General features: G+C 42.5%; 1 protein-coding gene across 1 annotated transcript in view; it reads left to right on the plus strand.

Annotated features, from left to right (window-relative positions):
* dock1 (dedicator of cytokinesis 1) overlaps window positions 1-17,432 on the plus strand; it is a 557,290-nt gene that overhangs the window by 139,339 nt on the left and 400,519 nt on the right. Inside the window, exon 24 of the mRNA XM_062976064.1 lies at window positions 12,991-13,061. Coding sequence (XP_062832134.1) covers window positions 12,991-13,061 — 71 coding nt within the window. The remainder of the gene's footprint in view (window positions 1-12,990; window positions 13,062-17,432) is intronic.

Consider the following 17,432-nt stretch of genomic DNA (forward strand, 5'->3'; position numbering starts at 1 on the left):
ACATTGACCAGGAGTCACTGTGCAGTTCTAGATTTTGGTGTGAATTAGCCCAAGTAAATGAGAATCATGCAAATGTGGCTTGCAGCCCACACATGGCCTCAGTACCTCAACTTTGTGGGACCTAGAAACCATCAACAGTCCTCTAACTCACTTCAAAAATAGAAATGATTTTCAAGTATTCCCTCCCAAAATCACCTAAAAATCTGCTTGACTCACAAAAACACAAAATGCTCCCCCATCATCACCAGCACTCCAGAATCTTATACTATATCTATATATACCCCTGCTCTACATGGTGGTAACAGCATGAAACACCTTTTTGCACTCATGTCCTGGACAGAGGCAGTGTGTTTTAAAATGTGCTCTCACATGGAGGAAAGACATCTGAATTTAAATTTGCCGCTATGGGAGTTTCAAGGTTTGTTTGTAATGGAGAGAAATACATCAAGGCAGTGTAGAAGTTAAAGTCACATGTGCACCTATTTATTGACTTGGTATACTTGAAATATATGAGTCAGAGTACATTTAATACCCTTGGACAGAATAATGGAAAAATTGAAAATAGAAATTGGCTAGAAGTATTAGGACTACATAATAAACTTAAACAAAGGAGATAGGGAAGAAAAATACAAGAAGATAAGATGGAAGAGTTATTTAAAAAAACACAGAAACGAGCAAGGATTGGCAGGACTAATATACAAGCTGATGGTCAAGGACGGTGAATATATGATAAAGACAATACAAACTAAATGACAGAAATAAGGGCCACTGGAAAGTCAAACAATAGAGAGCTTAATGAAGAGGATTAAAAAATTAAAATGGAGAAATATAAAGAATTGGAAATAAAATTCTTACTGAAATAGCAAAGGATCCCAGCCCAACTCTCAAATATGATAAAAGAGATAATAAGTCCAATGTGTTCGCATTGTGGTACAAGCAAAGGTTGGCATACCCATATGTGGCCAAATGTTCAAAAGTGAAAAAATGGGAAAAATAATAGAAACAATGGTGGAAAAAACTATTTAAAATACTGTTCAAAGTGAATGAGGAATTACCGTATTTTTCGCTTTATAAGACGCACTCCCCCCCCCCCCCCCCAAAATAGAGGGAAAAAGTCAGTGCGTCTTATAAACGCAATATGACCTCACGAGGCGAGGAGAGGAAAGAAAGAGGGAGAGCGCGCACGCGCGCACACACACAAACAGAGGGGCGCGCGCTAGGCTGATCCCCATTGCTATCCTTCCCAGTTCCTGCTTTTTTTTCTCCTCCTCTTCCTGGTTAGGAGACCCTTCCCTTCCCTGGAGAGAGGGGCGTTGGAGAGGGGCAGCTCCTTTGCTAAAGTGTGCCAAGCTTTATACACCAAGCTTTACGCACTGCGTGCCTCCTCTTCCTTTGGTTTGGAGGCGTTGATCCCCATTGCTATCCGTCCCAGCTCCTCCTCCTCCTCTTCCTCCTCTTCCTCTCCCCTTCCTGGCTTGGAGACCCTTCCCTTCCCTGCAAAGAGACGCACGGCGCGCCTCCTCCTAGGCACCTCCTCCTCGGGCTTGTGGGCATTGATCCCGTTGGCTCTTCTTCCCAGTTCCTCCCCTTCCTCCTCCCCTTCCTGGTTCAGAGACCCTTCTCTCCCCTCCCTTTCGGCTCTGCTCTTCGTCGGCCATGGCGCAGGAGGAGGAGGGCGCGAGCCCCGTGAGCGGCGGGCTGTTGCTGGAGCTGGTGAGCTCCCCGCTGAACCTGAGCCTGCTGGGCCTCTGCCTCTTTTGACATCTGATGGGGCCCTTAAGCGGTGCGTCTTATCATCAGGTGTGTCGTATAAAGCGAAAAATACGGTAATGTTAATAGCAGTGTTAGGGAATAACAAGATTAAATACAAAAGAACAAGAACTGTTCAAAATGACGATTTGAGCAGGACAAGCTCTAATAGCCTGGGGATGGAAAAATGAAAAAAATACTATAAAATTGGAATAACTATATTTATGATAAGGTCCAATTCAAAATTATAGCATATATAGTTTGGGAGGATACACAGAAGGATAAAACAGAAGAAATTTAAAATAAATGGAAGGCATATATAGCATGGATAGAAAGAAGCAAAGCCAATGTAAATATTGTACAGAAATTAAGGAAATTGTGTGCTTGGTTAAAGATAAAGATATAGGATAAATATGTGGTCGGGGGAAGGGTAATTGGGTGGGGATGAGGGTTGTTATCAATGAAAATGTTATTGAAGACAGGGATGTATTTAAAAAAGAAGGCGCAGACAAAAATGTTACATGAAAATGAAGTGTGTATAACTATGAGCAAGATGTTGTAACAACAATAAAGAATATTGTGGAAAAAATGAGTCAGAGTACAGTACTCATGTTGACCCATGGATAAGTTGACCCAGTTTTTGGGGGGTATTGTTTTACTACAAATTCTAGTATATAGGGTAGTTGGAATATTGATTTTTTTGGTATGAGTTAAAATGAATCTTACTACGAATACATTGATATCTTGCTGGTACAGTGGTGTAGATGGGAGAATAATAAATAGCAAAGTTAAACCCTAATGAGCTGCCCAAAATAATTTTCATTTTTAAATGAATGAAAAGACCTCATGTATGCTGCCTATTTCTGTCTTGTAGCTTCCCCTCTGTCCTTTGTCCAGATCCTCTCATTGTGATTATTTGTGAAATTACAGTTCTATTAATTCAGATAGGCCTAGAAAATAGTCTTTTTGTATTCTGTTACAGAGTACTTAGTCATTTAAATAAATGAGAAATTTGTTTCTGGTAATAACTCTGTCTGTGAACTGTGTCATTTTCATTATGGAATAATTAACTTTATGGTGGTTGAGCTCCTGTGACAGTCTGTGGGATGCCTAGATGGATACAGAAAATATTCCATGGCAAACATGCTGACTTCACTTAACAGAAAGCAAAATAGGATTTGAGAGCTGCTAAAAGCAACATTTAACCTTTCCCCATTGTGTCTGTGGCCAGACACACTGTCACGGTGGTGGTCCCCTGCCTTTGGAATGCCCTCCCCAGAGAGATAAGACAGGCCCCGTCACTATCCTCCTTCCACAGGGACCTGAAAACCTGGTGGTTCCAGTAGGCCTTTGAAAATGATTAGCCTCAGACCTTACTTTGGTCACCTGTTAGGACCCTGCTTTGCACTTTACCCACTTCCCCAGCCCTATGATACCTCGTACTAGCCTAGTCCTCCTATAACTGCTCAGTAGGCCTTGGAATTGAGTAGCTCAGGCCCCATCCTGGCCATCAGTTTATAATTTACCCACTCCTTGGCCCTATGTTACTTCGTTGCACTAGCTCTGGCCCAGCCTCTCATAGTTGTCTTGGCCCACCCTGAAATTCTGACCATTAGTAGTTGAATTCCACCCAATGGAGTAGTACTGGAACTGACTTCTAGTTTTAAATGTGTATGATAGTTTTAATAGTAATACGTTTATGTTTTTAATTACGGTTATGTTGTACATTTCTGTGTTAGTAATTGAATGCTTTACCAATGTTGGAAATTGCCCTGAATCCCTTCGGGGAGATAGAACGGTATACAAATAAAGTTTTATTGATTTATTTAGTAATTTCAGCATTCAGTCCAATTTACGATATTTAATGGCCGAATGGAAGCAATTAATAATATAAAAAGAAAAGTACACTGTTCACTGATTTCTATCTCCACCAGGTTGTATTCTATGCAACTCGGTAGTGTTTAGTAGGGTTGGCAACTGGGGTGGGCAAAGGGGCCAGTTGTTTTGCAACCAAAACCTACAAATCCCCAGAAACATCCAAAAAAGTACACAAAGAAGAGACTCAGAACATTTTTTTCAAAGGGTTTTTATGTCAGTGCAAATTGAGGAGGGTGCTAGAACCTATTTTAAAGGTGAGTTGTCATTCATGGAGGCTTCTAAGAGAAAAGGGAGGATCTAGGAAGTCTGAAGAAACAGATTAAAGAAAGGCAAAAGTTGTCAATGCCTGTACAGGACCACACATTGCCCACCCTTACCACAGACTTTTTTTTGTTTGTAAAAATTGTCATTTCTATCGTGAGACTGAAAAATATAGTGCATACAGACAGCATTATGCACGGTTGTTTTTATACTACATTGAGCTCTTTTCTTCTTATCAGCAACAGATACGGAAGTGTATTGACAAAATGGCCTGGAACTAAGGCCCATAGAGTTCTGTGGGGCTTATTTCTGAACATACAATGGTATCTCTACATTATTGCTATATATATATATATATATATATCGTAATGTTCGTTTTACTATAAGTAAACAACAAACCCACTGAACCGAATCACACCAGATTTGACCACAAAAGACATAGTCATCCAAAATATGTCTTTCAATCAAAGGAACCTAGAAAAATAGTCCAAATTACAGAGGATGAGGAAGAGCCTTTCTTCCCCTAACTTCCAGTTAGAAAGATAGGCTCTGCTGCATTTAGCCTCCCCACCTTGCTGCCTTTAGGCCTCGGCCCCTTCGTATCCTAGCAACTTCCTCAGCCAAAATGGCGCCCAGGGCATAGGTAGAGTGCCTTATCCACACTACCTATAAAATACAGATTATCTGATTTGAACTGGATTATATGGCAGTGTAGACTCAAGGTCCTTCCACACAGCTATATTACCCATTTATCTATATATATAAAAGAGTGATGGAATCCCGGTGACCAACAAAACAACAAAACTAAACACCCCACAACCTAGAAAATTGACAGCACAACCCCTCATCCATGCCTCTAGGTTGATACAACAAAAAGAAAAGAAAAATAAAGTCCTAATTAGAGGTAGAGGAATAATTGTTTTCTAAGGGCCACAGACAGTAGAAGCACAGAAAATAGCGCAAAGAACACCACTCTAAAAACAAGGGAATTCCAGACAGGAAACCATCAGGGCCAGCTAACACCTCCCAACAAAAAATTCACTCAGGGAGGAAGCAACCAGGTTTTAAAGCTGCAAGGCCATTACATGCTAATAATTTTGCCTAATTGCAGCATTCATACTTGCCTCCAACAGTCAAAAAAACCCCAACAATCAGAAATATTGTATATTCACAACCTTTATGAAATAATATTCCCTGATGGCGCAGCGTGTTAAAGCGCTGAACTGCTGAACTTCTGGACCGAAACGTCGCAGGTTTGAATTAGGGAAGCGGAGAGAGCCCCCACTATTACTCCCAGCTTATACCAACCCTAAAGTTCAAAAACATGCAAATGAGAGTAGATGCATAGGTACTGCTCCGGCGGGAAGGTAACAGCCCTCCATAAAGTCATGCCACATGACCTTGGAGGTGTCTACGGACAACGCTGGCTCTTCGGCTTAGAAATGGAGATGAGCACCAACCCCCAGAGTCAGACACAACTGGACTTAATGTCAGGGGAAAACCTTGACCCTTTACCTTAACTACCACCAATTCCTCAATACTTTATTTCTCATACCACCATACTTTGCCACAGCAACGCGTGGCCGGGCACAGCTAGTAATCTTATATTATCTGCTTTGAACTGGATTATCTTGAGTCCACACTGCCATATAATCCACTTCAGTGTAGATTTTATACAGCTGTGTAGAAGGGGCCTCATATAATCCACTTCTAAGCAGATAATATAAGATTATAAATATAATATGAAATAATTACTGTGATATAATAATACAGAACAATATAATCTCTAAAACCAGGACAGTAAATAAAGAGCAACACTCTGAAAACAGGGAAATTGGGAATTCCAGAAAGGAAACAATCAGGGCCAGCTAACACTTCCCAACAAAGGATTCCCCCAGGCAGGAAGCAGCCAGGCTTTGAAGCTGCAAGGCTATTAAATGCTAATCAAGGTGCCCAATTGCAGCATTCATACCTGCCACATCGAGACTATTAATTGCTATTCAAACTGCCAACCAAGGATTCCACAAGGTAGAAAGCAGCCAGGTTTGCAAGCAGCAAGGCTATTCAGTGCTTTTCAATCTGGCCAACCAAGATTTTCCCTAGGTGAAAAATCCCCAGGCTTTGAAGCCACGAGGCTACTCTGTCCCATTCAACCTGGGTTATCAAGGATTTCCTTTGTAGAAAGCAGCCAGGCTTTTAAGCTGCAAGACTATTCAGTGCAATTCAATCTGGCCAAATAATGATTCCCCTACAAAGGAAGTAGCCAGGCTTCAAAGCAGCTCTTTAATTGAGGGTGCTACTCCAGAAAACAGCCAGACTTTAGGCTGCAAGGCTATCCACTGCTATTCTACCTGGCCAACAAATGATTCCCATAAGCCACAGCAATGCATGGCCAGGCAAAGCTAGTCTATTCCTATATTGTCTACTATGATCAGCCACAACCTCTCAAAGCTCTGGAAGGAGTGATAGTATATATCTAACTGCAGTGAAATGGTTGTTGGTCAGTATACACTTTACAGGTTTCTTTCTGGCTGCTTATAGATATTTAAATTAAAAATGCTGAAGGTTTCTAGGCTTGTGATCATCTGGCTCAGTCTCAAAATAGTTTCTGAGAATCTTGTCTTTATTCTTCATAGTCCATTGCATTGGTGATCACTTTAACTCATGCTGGGGATGCAACCAACTAGGGAAGACATAGCTTTCCCAGGCCTATTGCAAAAATGTCTCCATTGTAGGTGATGTAAGTATGCATGTGGGAACATCCTTTGGTGTCAATAGAGTCCTCCCTCTATTAGTTGCATTTTTTTTCAAGAGAAGGCACAGTACCACATGTGCTGTACATTGTCCTGAACATTTCTGCTGTCTTGCACTTAAGCTTAGAAGAACGCATAGTTTCTATTAGGGATAATAGAAGCTTTGTTTCTAAACCTCTGTAGAGTGAACTTTTTATCTGGGAATGATCTGGATCTGCAAATCAGCAGAATACTTGATTTTGTTTGGCAAATAAATTATCCTAATGTGAAATGTATGTTTGAATAAATCCTAATAAGTGCCTAAATATGTGTACAGTGTTCCCTCACTTATCACGGGGGTTACGTTCCAGGACCACCCGCAATAAGTGAAAATCTGCAAAGTAGGGACACTATATTCCATGTGTGGAGGAGAGCAAGCCACAGACCACTTACTACAATGCAGTCTGTACTTTATTTTAGCAGTTACAATATACAGTACACTGGCAGAGAAGAAGAATGGAAGCTAAATAACCCTTTTTTTTATTTCCAACCCTTCTCTACCCTCCCCGCTCTCCCTTTATTTCTCCCTTTCCCCCCCTTCCAAAACCCTTTGCACACCATAAAAACCCGTGAAGCAGCCAAAATACCATGATAAATTAGTACATTAATATTAATTGAAAACTCGTGAAACAGTGAGGTAGCGAAAAGTGACCCGTGAAGTAGCGAGAGAACATTGTATACAGGACGAACCCCATATCCACCGAACTCGTACTCATAGTTTCACTTATCTGCTGTTTAGACAATAGCTTGGGGCTGAGGGTGAGGTAAGCAAGAAGAATTGCCACCACCATTACTAACTTCTGAAGACTGAGGCTGTTGTATGAATGTTTGCCATCAGTGAGAAAGATGGAAATCTGTCCCATCATCTCCTAGGGGGAGTAGGTGAAGTGGCGAATCCTGAACCCGCTATTTTTGCTCCGAGCATGAAAATAGAGCGTTCGCTATTACCAGCAATTTCACATATCCATAGGGAATCCTGGAACATATCCCCCATGGATACGGGGGTTGTACTCTATAGATATAAGTGAGGATATGCAAAATTTTATGTAGATTCTTGCCCTGTGGGGATGTGCCCCAGTTTTTTTATTAGTAGCAGCTGTGATTCAAGAAAACTCCTACATACAAAAGCTAGTGTTCTACCACCATTGAGCTCCATATCCTTCAAGCTCCTGTTGCAGGTGCAAGTCTGTAGCATAACTACTGGAAGAGCTGAATTTGCTATCCTAGACTATGCCATAAACAAGATGCAAAGTAAGTGACTATATATTCTTTTGGAACATAAAAAGAAAAAAATATTAACATGATCTCCACAGTTTACTTCTCTGCATCCCTTGCTGGTTTATAGAGTTTGTGATTATATACCAGCTGTAACATAATCCTTCTCAGAAGGCTTTACTACTCACATTCATCCATTATGGGATAATAAATAGATTTATCAGCCAGGCAAACTCAAAACTTCAGCAGAAACATCTGTGAAACTATAAAGCACAGGTAGACATCGGAGATATGTGACAGTTATATGGAAATGTCTGCCTTTGTTCCCAACAGGAGGTGTGAATGAATGTATGTATGTGTAAGTCAAATAACATTTAAGTGGAGACAGTTTCCATCCTTTAGGAAGATAATGAATTTTTGAGGACATTACCATTTTCTGTTTTTTCTGGCTTGGTCTGTGTATTGAACTGGACCAATTTCTTACCATTGCATACATTCCTTCTTTATTATGCCCCAGCAACTCAAGAAATAATGAGCAGGCTATATCTGTTAATTGTCAGCTTGATTATACTTTATTCTTTCACAAAAATGGCATACTGTCAATCACAGACACTAATAGATAATTATAATAACCAAGTCTTATTCTGAAGAAATCCACAACACAATTATACATAGTAGAAAAAGTAGAAAAATACCTAAAGTTGGCTAGAATTTATGAAAAGAGGATTGAGTCTATATATATGTTCCTTTTATTTGTTTTTATCCTATTTTTCATAGGATGCCATCTTTTTGTCCCACCAGAATAGACTTCTAATAAGAAGCACAAGTTTGTGAAATGGCCTTGAGTTTGGATTTAGCTGTGATCCTTGAGGTAAAACCTCTCTGTCAGTGTACATGAAACTGAGAATCCCCTTGAAGCAAAGTGGAAATATTTACCATTGAGTTGTTGTGAAATAACCTTCAGCTGTCTCCGAGCTTGTAAACGCCTAGGCTCAGTCCAATGATTAGTGTAGCTGTCTTAAATCAGTGCCCATGATTCACATGTCCATTCATTTAGAGGGATTGCTTCAGTTGGAAAATTAGATTTAGAGAATTATCTTGAAAACATAAGAATTTACTATTGGGTAATATGTTCTGTTTCTTTGCTGGACAATAACCAGTGGCCACCGTGTTTCTGCTTGCTCTTTTTCATTGTATTTATTGTCCCATAGCTATAAAGAAGGATGTTTTGATTGTATGCAAGGTGAATTCATTCAAAATAAAGTGGTTTCAACCAGGGATTCAAAAGAAACTGTTGCCTTTTCGGTTCCTGTTTCCAGCATTGACCATCTCTAATCTTTTGGTTTCAAAATTCTAGACTTCCCCCATAAATAGTTTTCTAATTTCTGTGTTTAATACTTTTGAAAAGAACGTGTACGACATTTGTAATTTCTGGTAAAGTAGAATTTTGTATTTGCGTGGTACGTAAGAGTGATTTCTTTTTCTTTTTTTGCTGGGTGATAAAGAAAACACAACTTTGTCTTTAGGGCAATTAAATATCTTTTTTTTTGTGATGATGGGAATGGGGACATGAACTTTGACTCAGCGTTTTACATGTATGTTAATAATTCTAATTAAAAATGTTAATTTAAGAAGTTAACAAACTGCTTAATTGTTGGTAATTGTTCCTGATGTTGCACTGGTATCACTATCTGATGACTGTCATCTGAAATTAATTGTCCCTGTAGTCTTGTATGCCATCATCTGGGAATAGCCAAGATAGTAATGATGCCACTAATCTAGTCTCATTTTGGCTACAGCTTGTGAATAGGGGAAAGGTTGCTTTCCCTGCTTAGCCTTCATAGGAATTAGTACTGACCTTGTACAATGTTAGCAGCCAGTCTGATTAAACCAATTTAGACATTCTCCCTTTTCTTCTCATTTTCTAACTATTTACATTTAATAAGACCTGAGGCATTAACTAGTCAATCTGTCTGTGGTCTTATCATTCATTCATTTTACAAAACTATCAATTTTTACTTTATATCATGTATTGTTATAATAGATAGAACTTAAAAAAAGACTAATGAAACTGTTAAAATTTTATAACCAAATATATAGAGAGATGTATGTCATCCTGAAGGAAAATAAAATAAAATTCTGAAAACAAGAGGGCTATATTAACAAAATGGTGAAATGATATAGAAATTACAGTGTAATGTATTCTGATCAGAATCCTATGGCTAGGACCCAAATAGCTTCTTTAGGCATGATGAGAGACTTCAGTGTACCTAGTAGGTAAATACTGACTTTTTATGCCAACTCTTCTGAAGAGCAGAATAGTCTTCTAAAGGTGTATTTATACAATAGAATTAATGTAGTTTGGCATCACTAACTGCTATGGATTAATTTTATGGATTCATGGAGTTTTACAAGGTTTTTAGTTCTCTCTGTTAAAGAGTGCTGATGCCTAACCAAACTACAAATTCCAGAATTCCATAGCATTAAGTAATAGTAGTTAAAGGGTGTCAACCTGCATTAATTCTACAGTGGGGAGGCAGGCCTCCCCTCAATTGATTGTTACCTTGTCATGGTGAGGGGGCTTGTGTGTTTCAACCACTGGAATCATGCACTCTCAGGGGAAGGCACGGTAGGTTCCAGACCGAGCACAATCCGAAGACCTCCACGGCGGATCGGGTGGAAGATAACATGGTACATGTTACAACAGCTGTGAAGGTGGAAGAAGGCTGCAACAGATTAAGAAGCCACTGTTGTTGTGTTAACCATGCCACTGGTTGGGATCCTCACTTTGTTAAGACTGTGTGCTGATCAGCTTTGCACCGACCTCCACACATTAAAAAAAAAAACCTCACGCACAGATGTCTTCCAAGAACTTGGAAGGCCATCATACTTGGACAATGAGGGATGTCCTAAGTAAGAGGCAGGCCACAACTCTTACATTTTAAGATTGCTTATTATATGACGGGAAGACAGTTGTTCCATTAGTGGAGTTACTAAAAGTACTCATATAATTCAGTGTTATATAGGGAAGCATAGAAGGGGCCTGAGATGACAATAGTTATGGCAGAACTTTATGTAATTGTACAGAAGTACCAAAACGGAGAGTAAAATGAAAAGTCATTCTAAATTAGGGAAGGACATGACATACTAAAAACCATCCATTTAGAATAGGGGTCCTCAAACTTTTTAAATTGAGGGCCGCTTCACAGTCCCTCAGACGGTTGGTGGGAGGGACTATGATAAAATAGACAAAAATTAGGATTGTTGTTGTGTGCCTTCAAGTCGTTTCAGACTTAGGTCAACTCTAAGTCTAACGTTTAGGACAGGGGCCAGGCCTTAGTTCGCAGACCCATGACTTAGGATATCCAGTTGACCCTCTACATTTGTGGCTTTGACATTTATTAATTTGATTGTTCACAAATAGGAGCCCCCAGATGGCGTAGTGGACTAAGTGACTTGAAGGTTGGGTTGCTGACCTGAAAGCTGCCAGGTTTGAATCCCACCTTGGAGAGTGCGGATGAGCTCCCTCTATCAGCTCCAGCTCCATGCGGGGACATGAGAGAAGCCTCTCACAAGGATGGTGAAAACATCAAAACATCCAGGCGTCCCCTGGGCAACGTCCTTGCAGACTGCCAATTCTCTCACTCCAGAAGCAACTCCGGTTGCTCCTGACACGAAAAAAAAATTGTTCACAAATTTGATTAATCTCTAGGTCTTCTATGCAAATAAAATTGTAACATTTGGCATATTCATGAAAATATAATGCAGTTGTGTTTTATTTATTTATTGAACAAAATATGTTTAGGCTATTTAGTTTTTCTGAAAAGGACAGAACACTTTTCTAAATTGTGGAGTGAGCCATATTTTCTTTGGGGAAAGAGAACAGCTATATTTATGGGTTTTGTAAATTTCTCCTTCATTACTCACTAACTAAAATCAGTATAATAGACGTCATCTTGAGAAATATGTAAATTAATAATTACTTCATGCATTATTCAGGGAAGCTTATTTTGTATCATTGATAGCTCTTATCTTATATAAAGATATGCTAATGGATTTAATTAAAATAATTATACTGAATAATGTACCCTGAACTTTACCCTGAAGTAGTTCATATTAACTGCAGAATTTTTAGTCACGAAGATGATTATAAATGTGATGGTTAATGGATAACAAAACAGAACATGATTAAGTCGCTCTAGAGCTGTTAGACGAGGCTACTTTGGCTCTGATAGCATATTGTTTGGCATCATTGATATATTATCCACAATTGGATTTTAGCCTCAACTGGGGACACAAGGAAAACACAATTTAGCGAATCTGCATAACAGTCTAGTATATTGATGCAAGTGAAATTTGGGAAATGCTAAGGAGTTTTGTCTTGCATTTCAGAGATAGTTTAGACAGCTGAACTGGCTTTAATCCGAATTGGTCTGCTGTTCCTATGGGCGGTCACTGCTCCTTTCCTCTATACTCAGTGATACAGGATAAAAGGGATGTGTTGGATCCATTTCACTCTTCCAGAATTGTCGGTACAGCTAATTTAGACCTCAGAATGTAAAGATATTTCCAGTTTTAATATGTGTGTGTCAGGAGCTCAGCTGGTAGTTTTTCTGAACTTCAGTTTCATTTGTGGAGTTCTTGTAAGGGTTATTGAGATTCTTGTGAAGTTGTCTATAGTAATCTGAGGTCCAAGAGAAATGTTAATTTTTGCAACTGTCATTATTACAGTAGAGTCTCACTTATCCAACATAAACGGGCCGGCAGAATGTTGGATAAGCGAATATGTTGGATAATAAGGAGAGATTAAGGAAAAGCCTATTAAACATCAAATTAGGTTATGATTTTACAAATTAAGCACCAAAACATCATGTTAGACAACAAATTTGGCAGAAAAAGTAGTTCAATATGCAGTAATGCTATGTAGTAATTACTGTATTTATGAATTTAGCACCAAAATATCACGATATATTGAAAACATTGACTACAAAAATGCGTTGGATAATCCAGAACATTGGATAAGCGAGTGTTGGATAAGTGAGACTCTACTGTATCTAATTAAATGTTAATTTCACTTTATTCTATTCCCTTTTAGGGGGCTGCACTTAAATATTTGCCCACTATTGTGAATGATGTGAAACTTGTTTTTGACCCGAAAGAACTTAGGTAAGTGTCACTGGTTAAAATATGTGTCTTCTAAATAGTTACCTTTTATTATAGTAAACCTCACTGTAAACAGTTCAGTCTTCTGTCTGCATATACACATGTATGATTGTGCCATTACTGCTAATGTCCTGAATGCACTCAGTTGGAAGTACAGTAGAGTCTCACTTATCCAATGTAAATGGGCCAGCAGAATGTTGGATAAGCGAATATGTTGGATAATAAGGAGAGATTAAGGAAAATCCTATTAAACATCAAATTAGATTATGATTTTACAAATTAAGCACCAAAACATCATGTTATATAACAAATTTGACAGAAAAAGTAGTTCAATACACAGTAATGCTATGTAGTAATTACTGTATTTACGAATTTAGCACCAAAATATCATGATGTATTGAAAACATTCACTGCAAAAATGTGTTGGATAATGCAGAATGTTGGATAAGCGAGGCTTGGATAAGTGAGACTCTACTGTACATTCAATAGATTTCAGAAGTACTTGTTTCTTACATTTTGCTCTATAGTTCATGAAAAAGTTCTATTTGTCTAGGGAAAATGTAGCATTTTATTGTTGGTATTTTATTTTCACATTTGACAAAAGATTGTAAGCCTTATGTATGGAATAAACTCTTTGCACTTTAGAATAAATATTTTTTCTTCGTGTACTCTGTGAATGCACACTAATGGAGAGGCTGCGCCTGCGCAGGTTCCAACGGAAACTCTTCCCAAGCTGAAGTTTAAATTTTGGCGGTAGCCACGCCCCTCCGTCCCCGGAGGGCATATAAGGCAGCCCTCGGCGCCCGCTCCCCAGTTCCTTTTTTTCCGCCGCAAGGTTCACTTCGGACTCTCATGTCTACGACTCGCTTCAAGCGCTGCACTCAGTGTGCCGCTAAAATTCCTGATTCCGACGGCCACGCCAAGTGCCTCTTCTGCCTCGGGGAGGCACATGTCGTTGGTACCTGCCATTTCTGCCTAGCCCTGATGGCTCAGGCTAGGAAGAATAGAGCCGCGAGGCTTAGAGCGGCGCTCTACGAAAAATCGCTTGCCCCTGAGCCCGTTCCGTCGACTTCGGGCACGAAGCCGTCGCTCAACCCGAGATCGATGTCGGCTCCGACAGCTAAAGCTCCCTCGGTCTCGTCCAGGGCGTCCAGAGCCTCCAAAACGGCTAAAGCCGCCAAACCGCCGTGCACACTCACCACAGCTACTATGTCGACTCGTTCCGGTCGGGTCGGCCCTTCCTCGACATCGAGCTCGGTGGCCTCCGTGTCCTCGGTTCGATCCCATCTCGGGTCCCCTCCGTCGACCTCTGCGATGAAGATCGCCTTTAAAAGGGCTCATGAGGAAGCTCGTCGGACCCAATCCGACTCAGCAATGGTCCCTCCCACACCGGGTAAATCCATGAGGGTTCCATCAAAACAACCGCTTGCAAAGAAGAGGGCGACCCAACGTTCTTCCTCCTCTGCTTCCTCCAAGATGGACGTCCCTTCTTCGGCGACTTCTTCTAGAAAGTCCTCTCCCATCGCTCCCGCTCAGCGGCCTCGTCAGCCTTCTCCTCACCAACTTTCTGATGGCGAGTTACAGGACTCACCCCACCACTCCACTCAGACAGTGGTCAGGGTGCCGTCTCCTCGACCTGCGGTCTCACATCGCCCGTCTCGGCAACAGCTTTTTCCCCCGACCTCGACACCGGAGCGCGGTAGACAAACCACTCGTCTGGCTCGAGCGGCCCAGGCCTCGGCCTCAAAGGAAACTCGGCCACAGATTGCTCCTGCTCTTGAGGCTTTGCCTCCACCAGAGACTGTGTTGTCATCTCCTCCTCAGTCCCCTCAAGGGGCTGAGGATGATGAGATTGATGTCGATCGCCCTGATTCCGCTCTCTCGGCCTCGGTGGTATCTGTAGGCCTCGATCTCTCTCCTCCTCATGATGCTTATGAGGTGGACCCTCCTTCGCCTACCGACAACATTCGGGCTTTCTCTGAACAAATGATTAGAATGGCTGATGCCCTGGGTCTGGAAATCAAACAAACTTCCAAGGCGGTGTCTGACCCGGTTTTCAAACGGGTCCAAGCCCAAGCCCCTCCAGCCACGTTGTTACCGTTTTTGCCGTACCTTCTAGATGTCATCCAATCATCTTGGAAGACTCCTTCCTCGATTCCTCCTACCTCGAAGAGAATCGAATCTTGGTATCGTACAGATGACGACACCTTAGAATGGCTTAAACACCATCCCGACCCAAATTCCATGGTCGTTAAGGCTTCTCAAACCTCCGGTCGTGAATCCACTACCCCTGCAGATAGAGAGGGCAAGAGATTTGACGCGGTCGGTCGTAAGCTCTATTCCGGGGCCCTTCTACTTTGTAGAATGGCGAACTATGGGGCTTGTATGGGGGCCTACCAGCAGATCATTTGGGAAAAAGCACAGCCCTTCTTCGCGAAGTTGTCTGACGAAGACCGGTCGGTTCTGTCCACCCTCCAGCAAGAGGCCGACTCGCTGGCGCATCATCAAATTCAGATGGCTAAGCATACAGGCGACACGGCCGGCAAGATGATCGCCCATGCCATTGCCATTCGTCGCCACGCCTGGCTGAGGTCGTCCGGTTTGTCCTCCTCCTCCAGGCAAGTCATCGAAGACCTCCCCTTCGACGCCATGGGCCTCTTCAACTCTGGCACTGACGACAAGCTCAAAACCAACCATGACTTTAAAGTTCTGGCCACTAAATGCGGTGACCAACCCCAAACCCACCGCACCAAGTGGTTTCCTCAGCGTTTTCGGCGTTTCCCGCCTCCCTCTTACCGCCATCAATCCTTCAGGCGTCCCTCGGTACCGAACAACCAGAACCGCCAACAGCCTCGACGCGCTGTTCAACCGCAAAGACAACGCGGTCGTACCACCCCCACCGCTGGTCAACCCCACCGGCGTTCCTGACGCCATCTCTCTCTCCAGAGACTCTTTCTACGGTACCGATGCAGTTCTCATTCCTCCGCACCCCTCTCTTCCACCAAATCAACCTCATGGTCTCTTTTTAGACCGCCTGGCTCCCTTCTTTCACCGGTGGAAATCTATCACTTCAGATGCCTGGGTCCTCAAGATTGTCCAAGAAGGCTATGCCTTAGAGTTCGAGGAGCTCCCACCCACGGGACAGGTTCTTCTCTCCAACCCTTCTCGAGAAATTCTCGCAGAGGTCAACGCCCTCCTCGCCAAAGGGGCTATTCGGCCTTCTCCATCGATACAGGATCCTCAAAGCTTCTTCTCCAGATACTTCACGGTCCCGAAGAGGGGTGGGGGCCTCCGCCCAATTCTGGACTTACGCATGCTCAATGCCTTCATACGTCCAACCAAGTTCAGGATGGTCTCCATCGCCTCCATCCTCCCGATGCTTCAACGCGGGGACTACTTCGTGTCTATAGACCTACGAGACGCGTATTTCCACGTAGCGATCCGAGAAACCCACAGGCGCTTCCTCTCTTTCAAAGTTCTCGACCAAACCTACCAGTTTACCGCTTTACCCTTTGGCCTCTCTACGGCCCCAAGGGTCTTTACCAAAGTCGTCGCTGTCGTGGCCGCCCACCTCCGGCTCCAGGGGATCACAGTCTTCCCTTATCTAGACGACTGGCTTCTGGTCGAATCCGACCCTGCCCTCCTCCGACGTCACGTCGACTACACCCTCTCCCTTCTAGAATCTCTCGGTCTCCAGCTAAACCCCGACAAATCTCACCTCACTCCGTCGAACAAAATCCGCTTCATCGGTGCCCTGTTCGACTCAATCTCTCGGACTGTCTCTCTCCCGCTCGACAGGTTCCTAGCCCTTCGTCAACAAATCTCCTTTTGCGAGACCCACCGGAGGGTTCGGGCTCGGTCCATCCAGGTATTGCTGGGCCACATGGCCTCCACAGTCCTCACAACCCCGTTTGCCAGGCTCCATCTCCGCGCTCTGCAAAGATGGTTTATAGACGTTTTCAAGCCTTTTCGCCACCTCAACTCGAGGTTTCTCTCCATCCCACTCCACGTTCGTCGGTCACTTCTCTGGTGGAAGTCCCTCTCCAACATCTGCAAGGGTCTTCCGTTCCACCCGACTCCTCCCTCGACCACTATAACCACGGACTCATCCAATTTCGGCTGGGGAGCCCACATGAGCGGTCTCACTGTTCAAGGCCTCTGGTCTCCTTCCGAGAAGGCCAATCACATAAACTTTCTGGAACTTCTTGCCATCTTCAAGGCTCTGAAAGCCTTCTCCCGCCTGATCTCCCAAAAATCTGTCCTCGTCCAATCAGACAACACAGTAGCAGTCTTCTACATCAACAAACAGGGCGGCACGGGTTCAAGGAAGCTGATGCTTCTCTCCTCCCAGCTGTGGTACTGGTGTATAGCCCG

Source organism: Anolis carolinensis, chromosome 3 (genome assembly GCF_035594765.1).
Source record: "Anolis carolinensis isolate JA03-04 chromosome 3, rAnoCar3.1.pri, whole genome shotgun sequence".
Taxonomy (NCBI): Eukaryota; Metazoa; Chordata; class Lepidosauria; order Squamata; family Dactyloidae; genus Anolis; species Anolis carolinensis.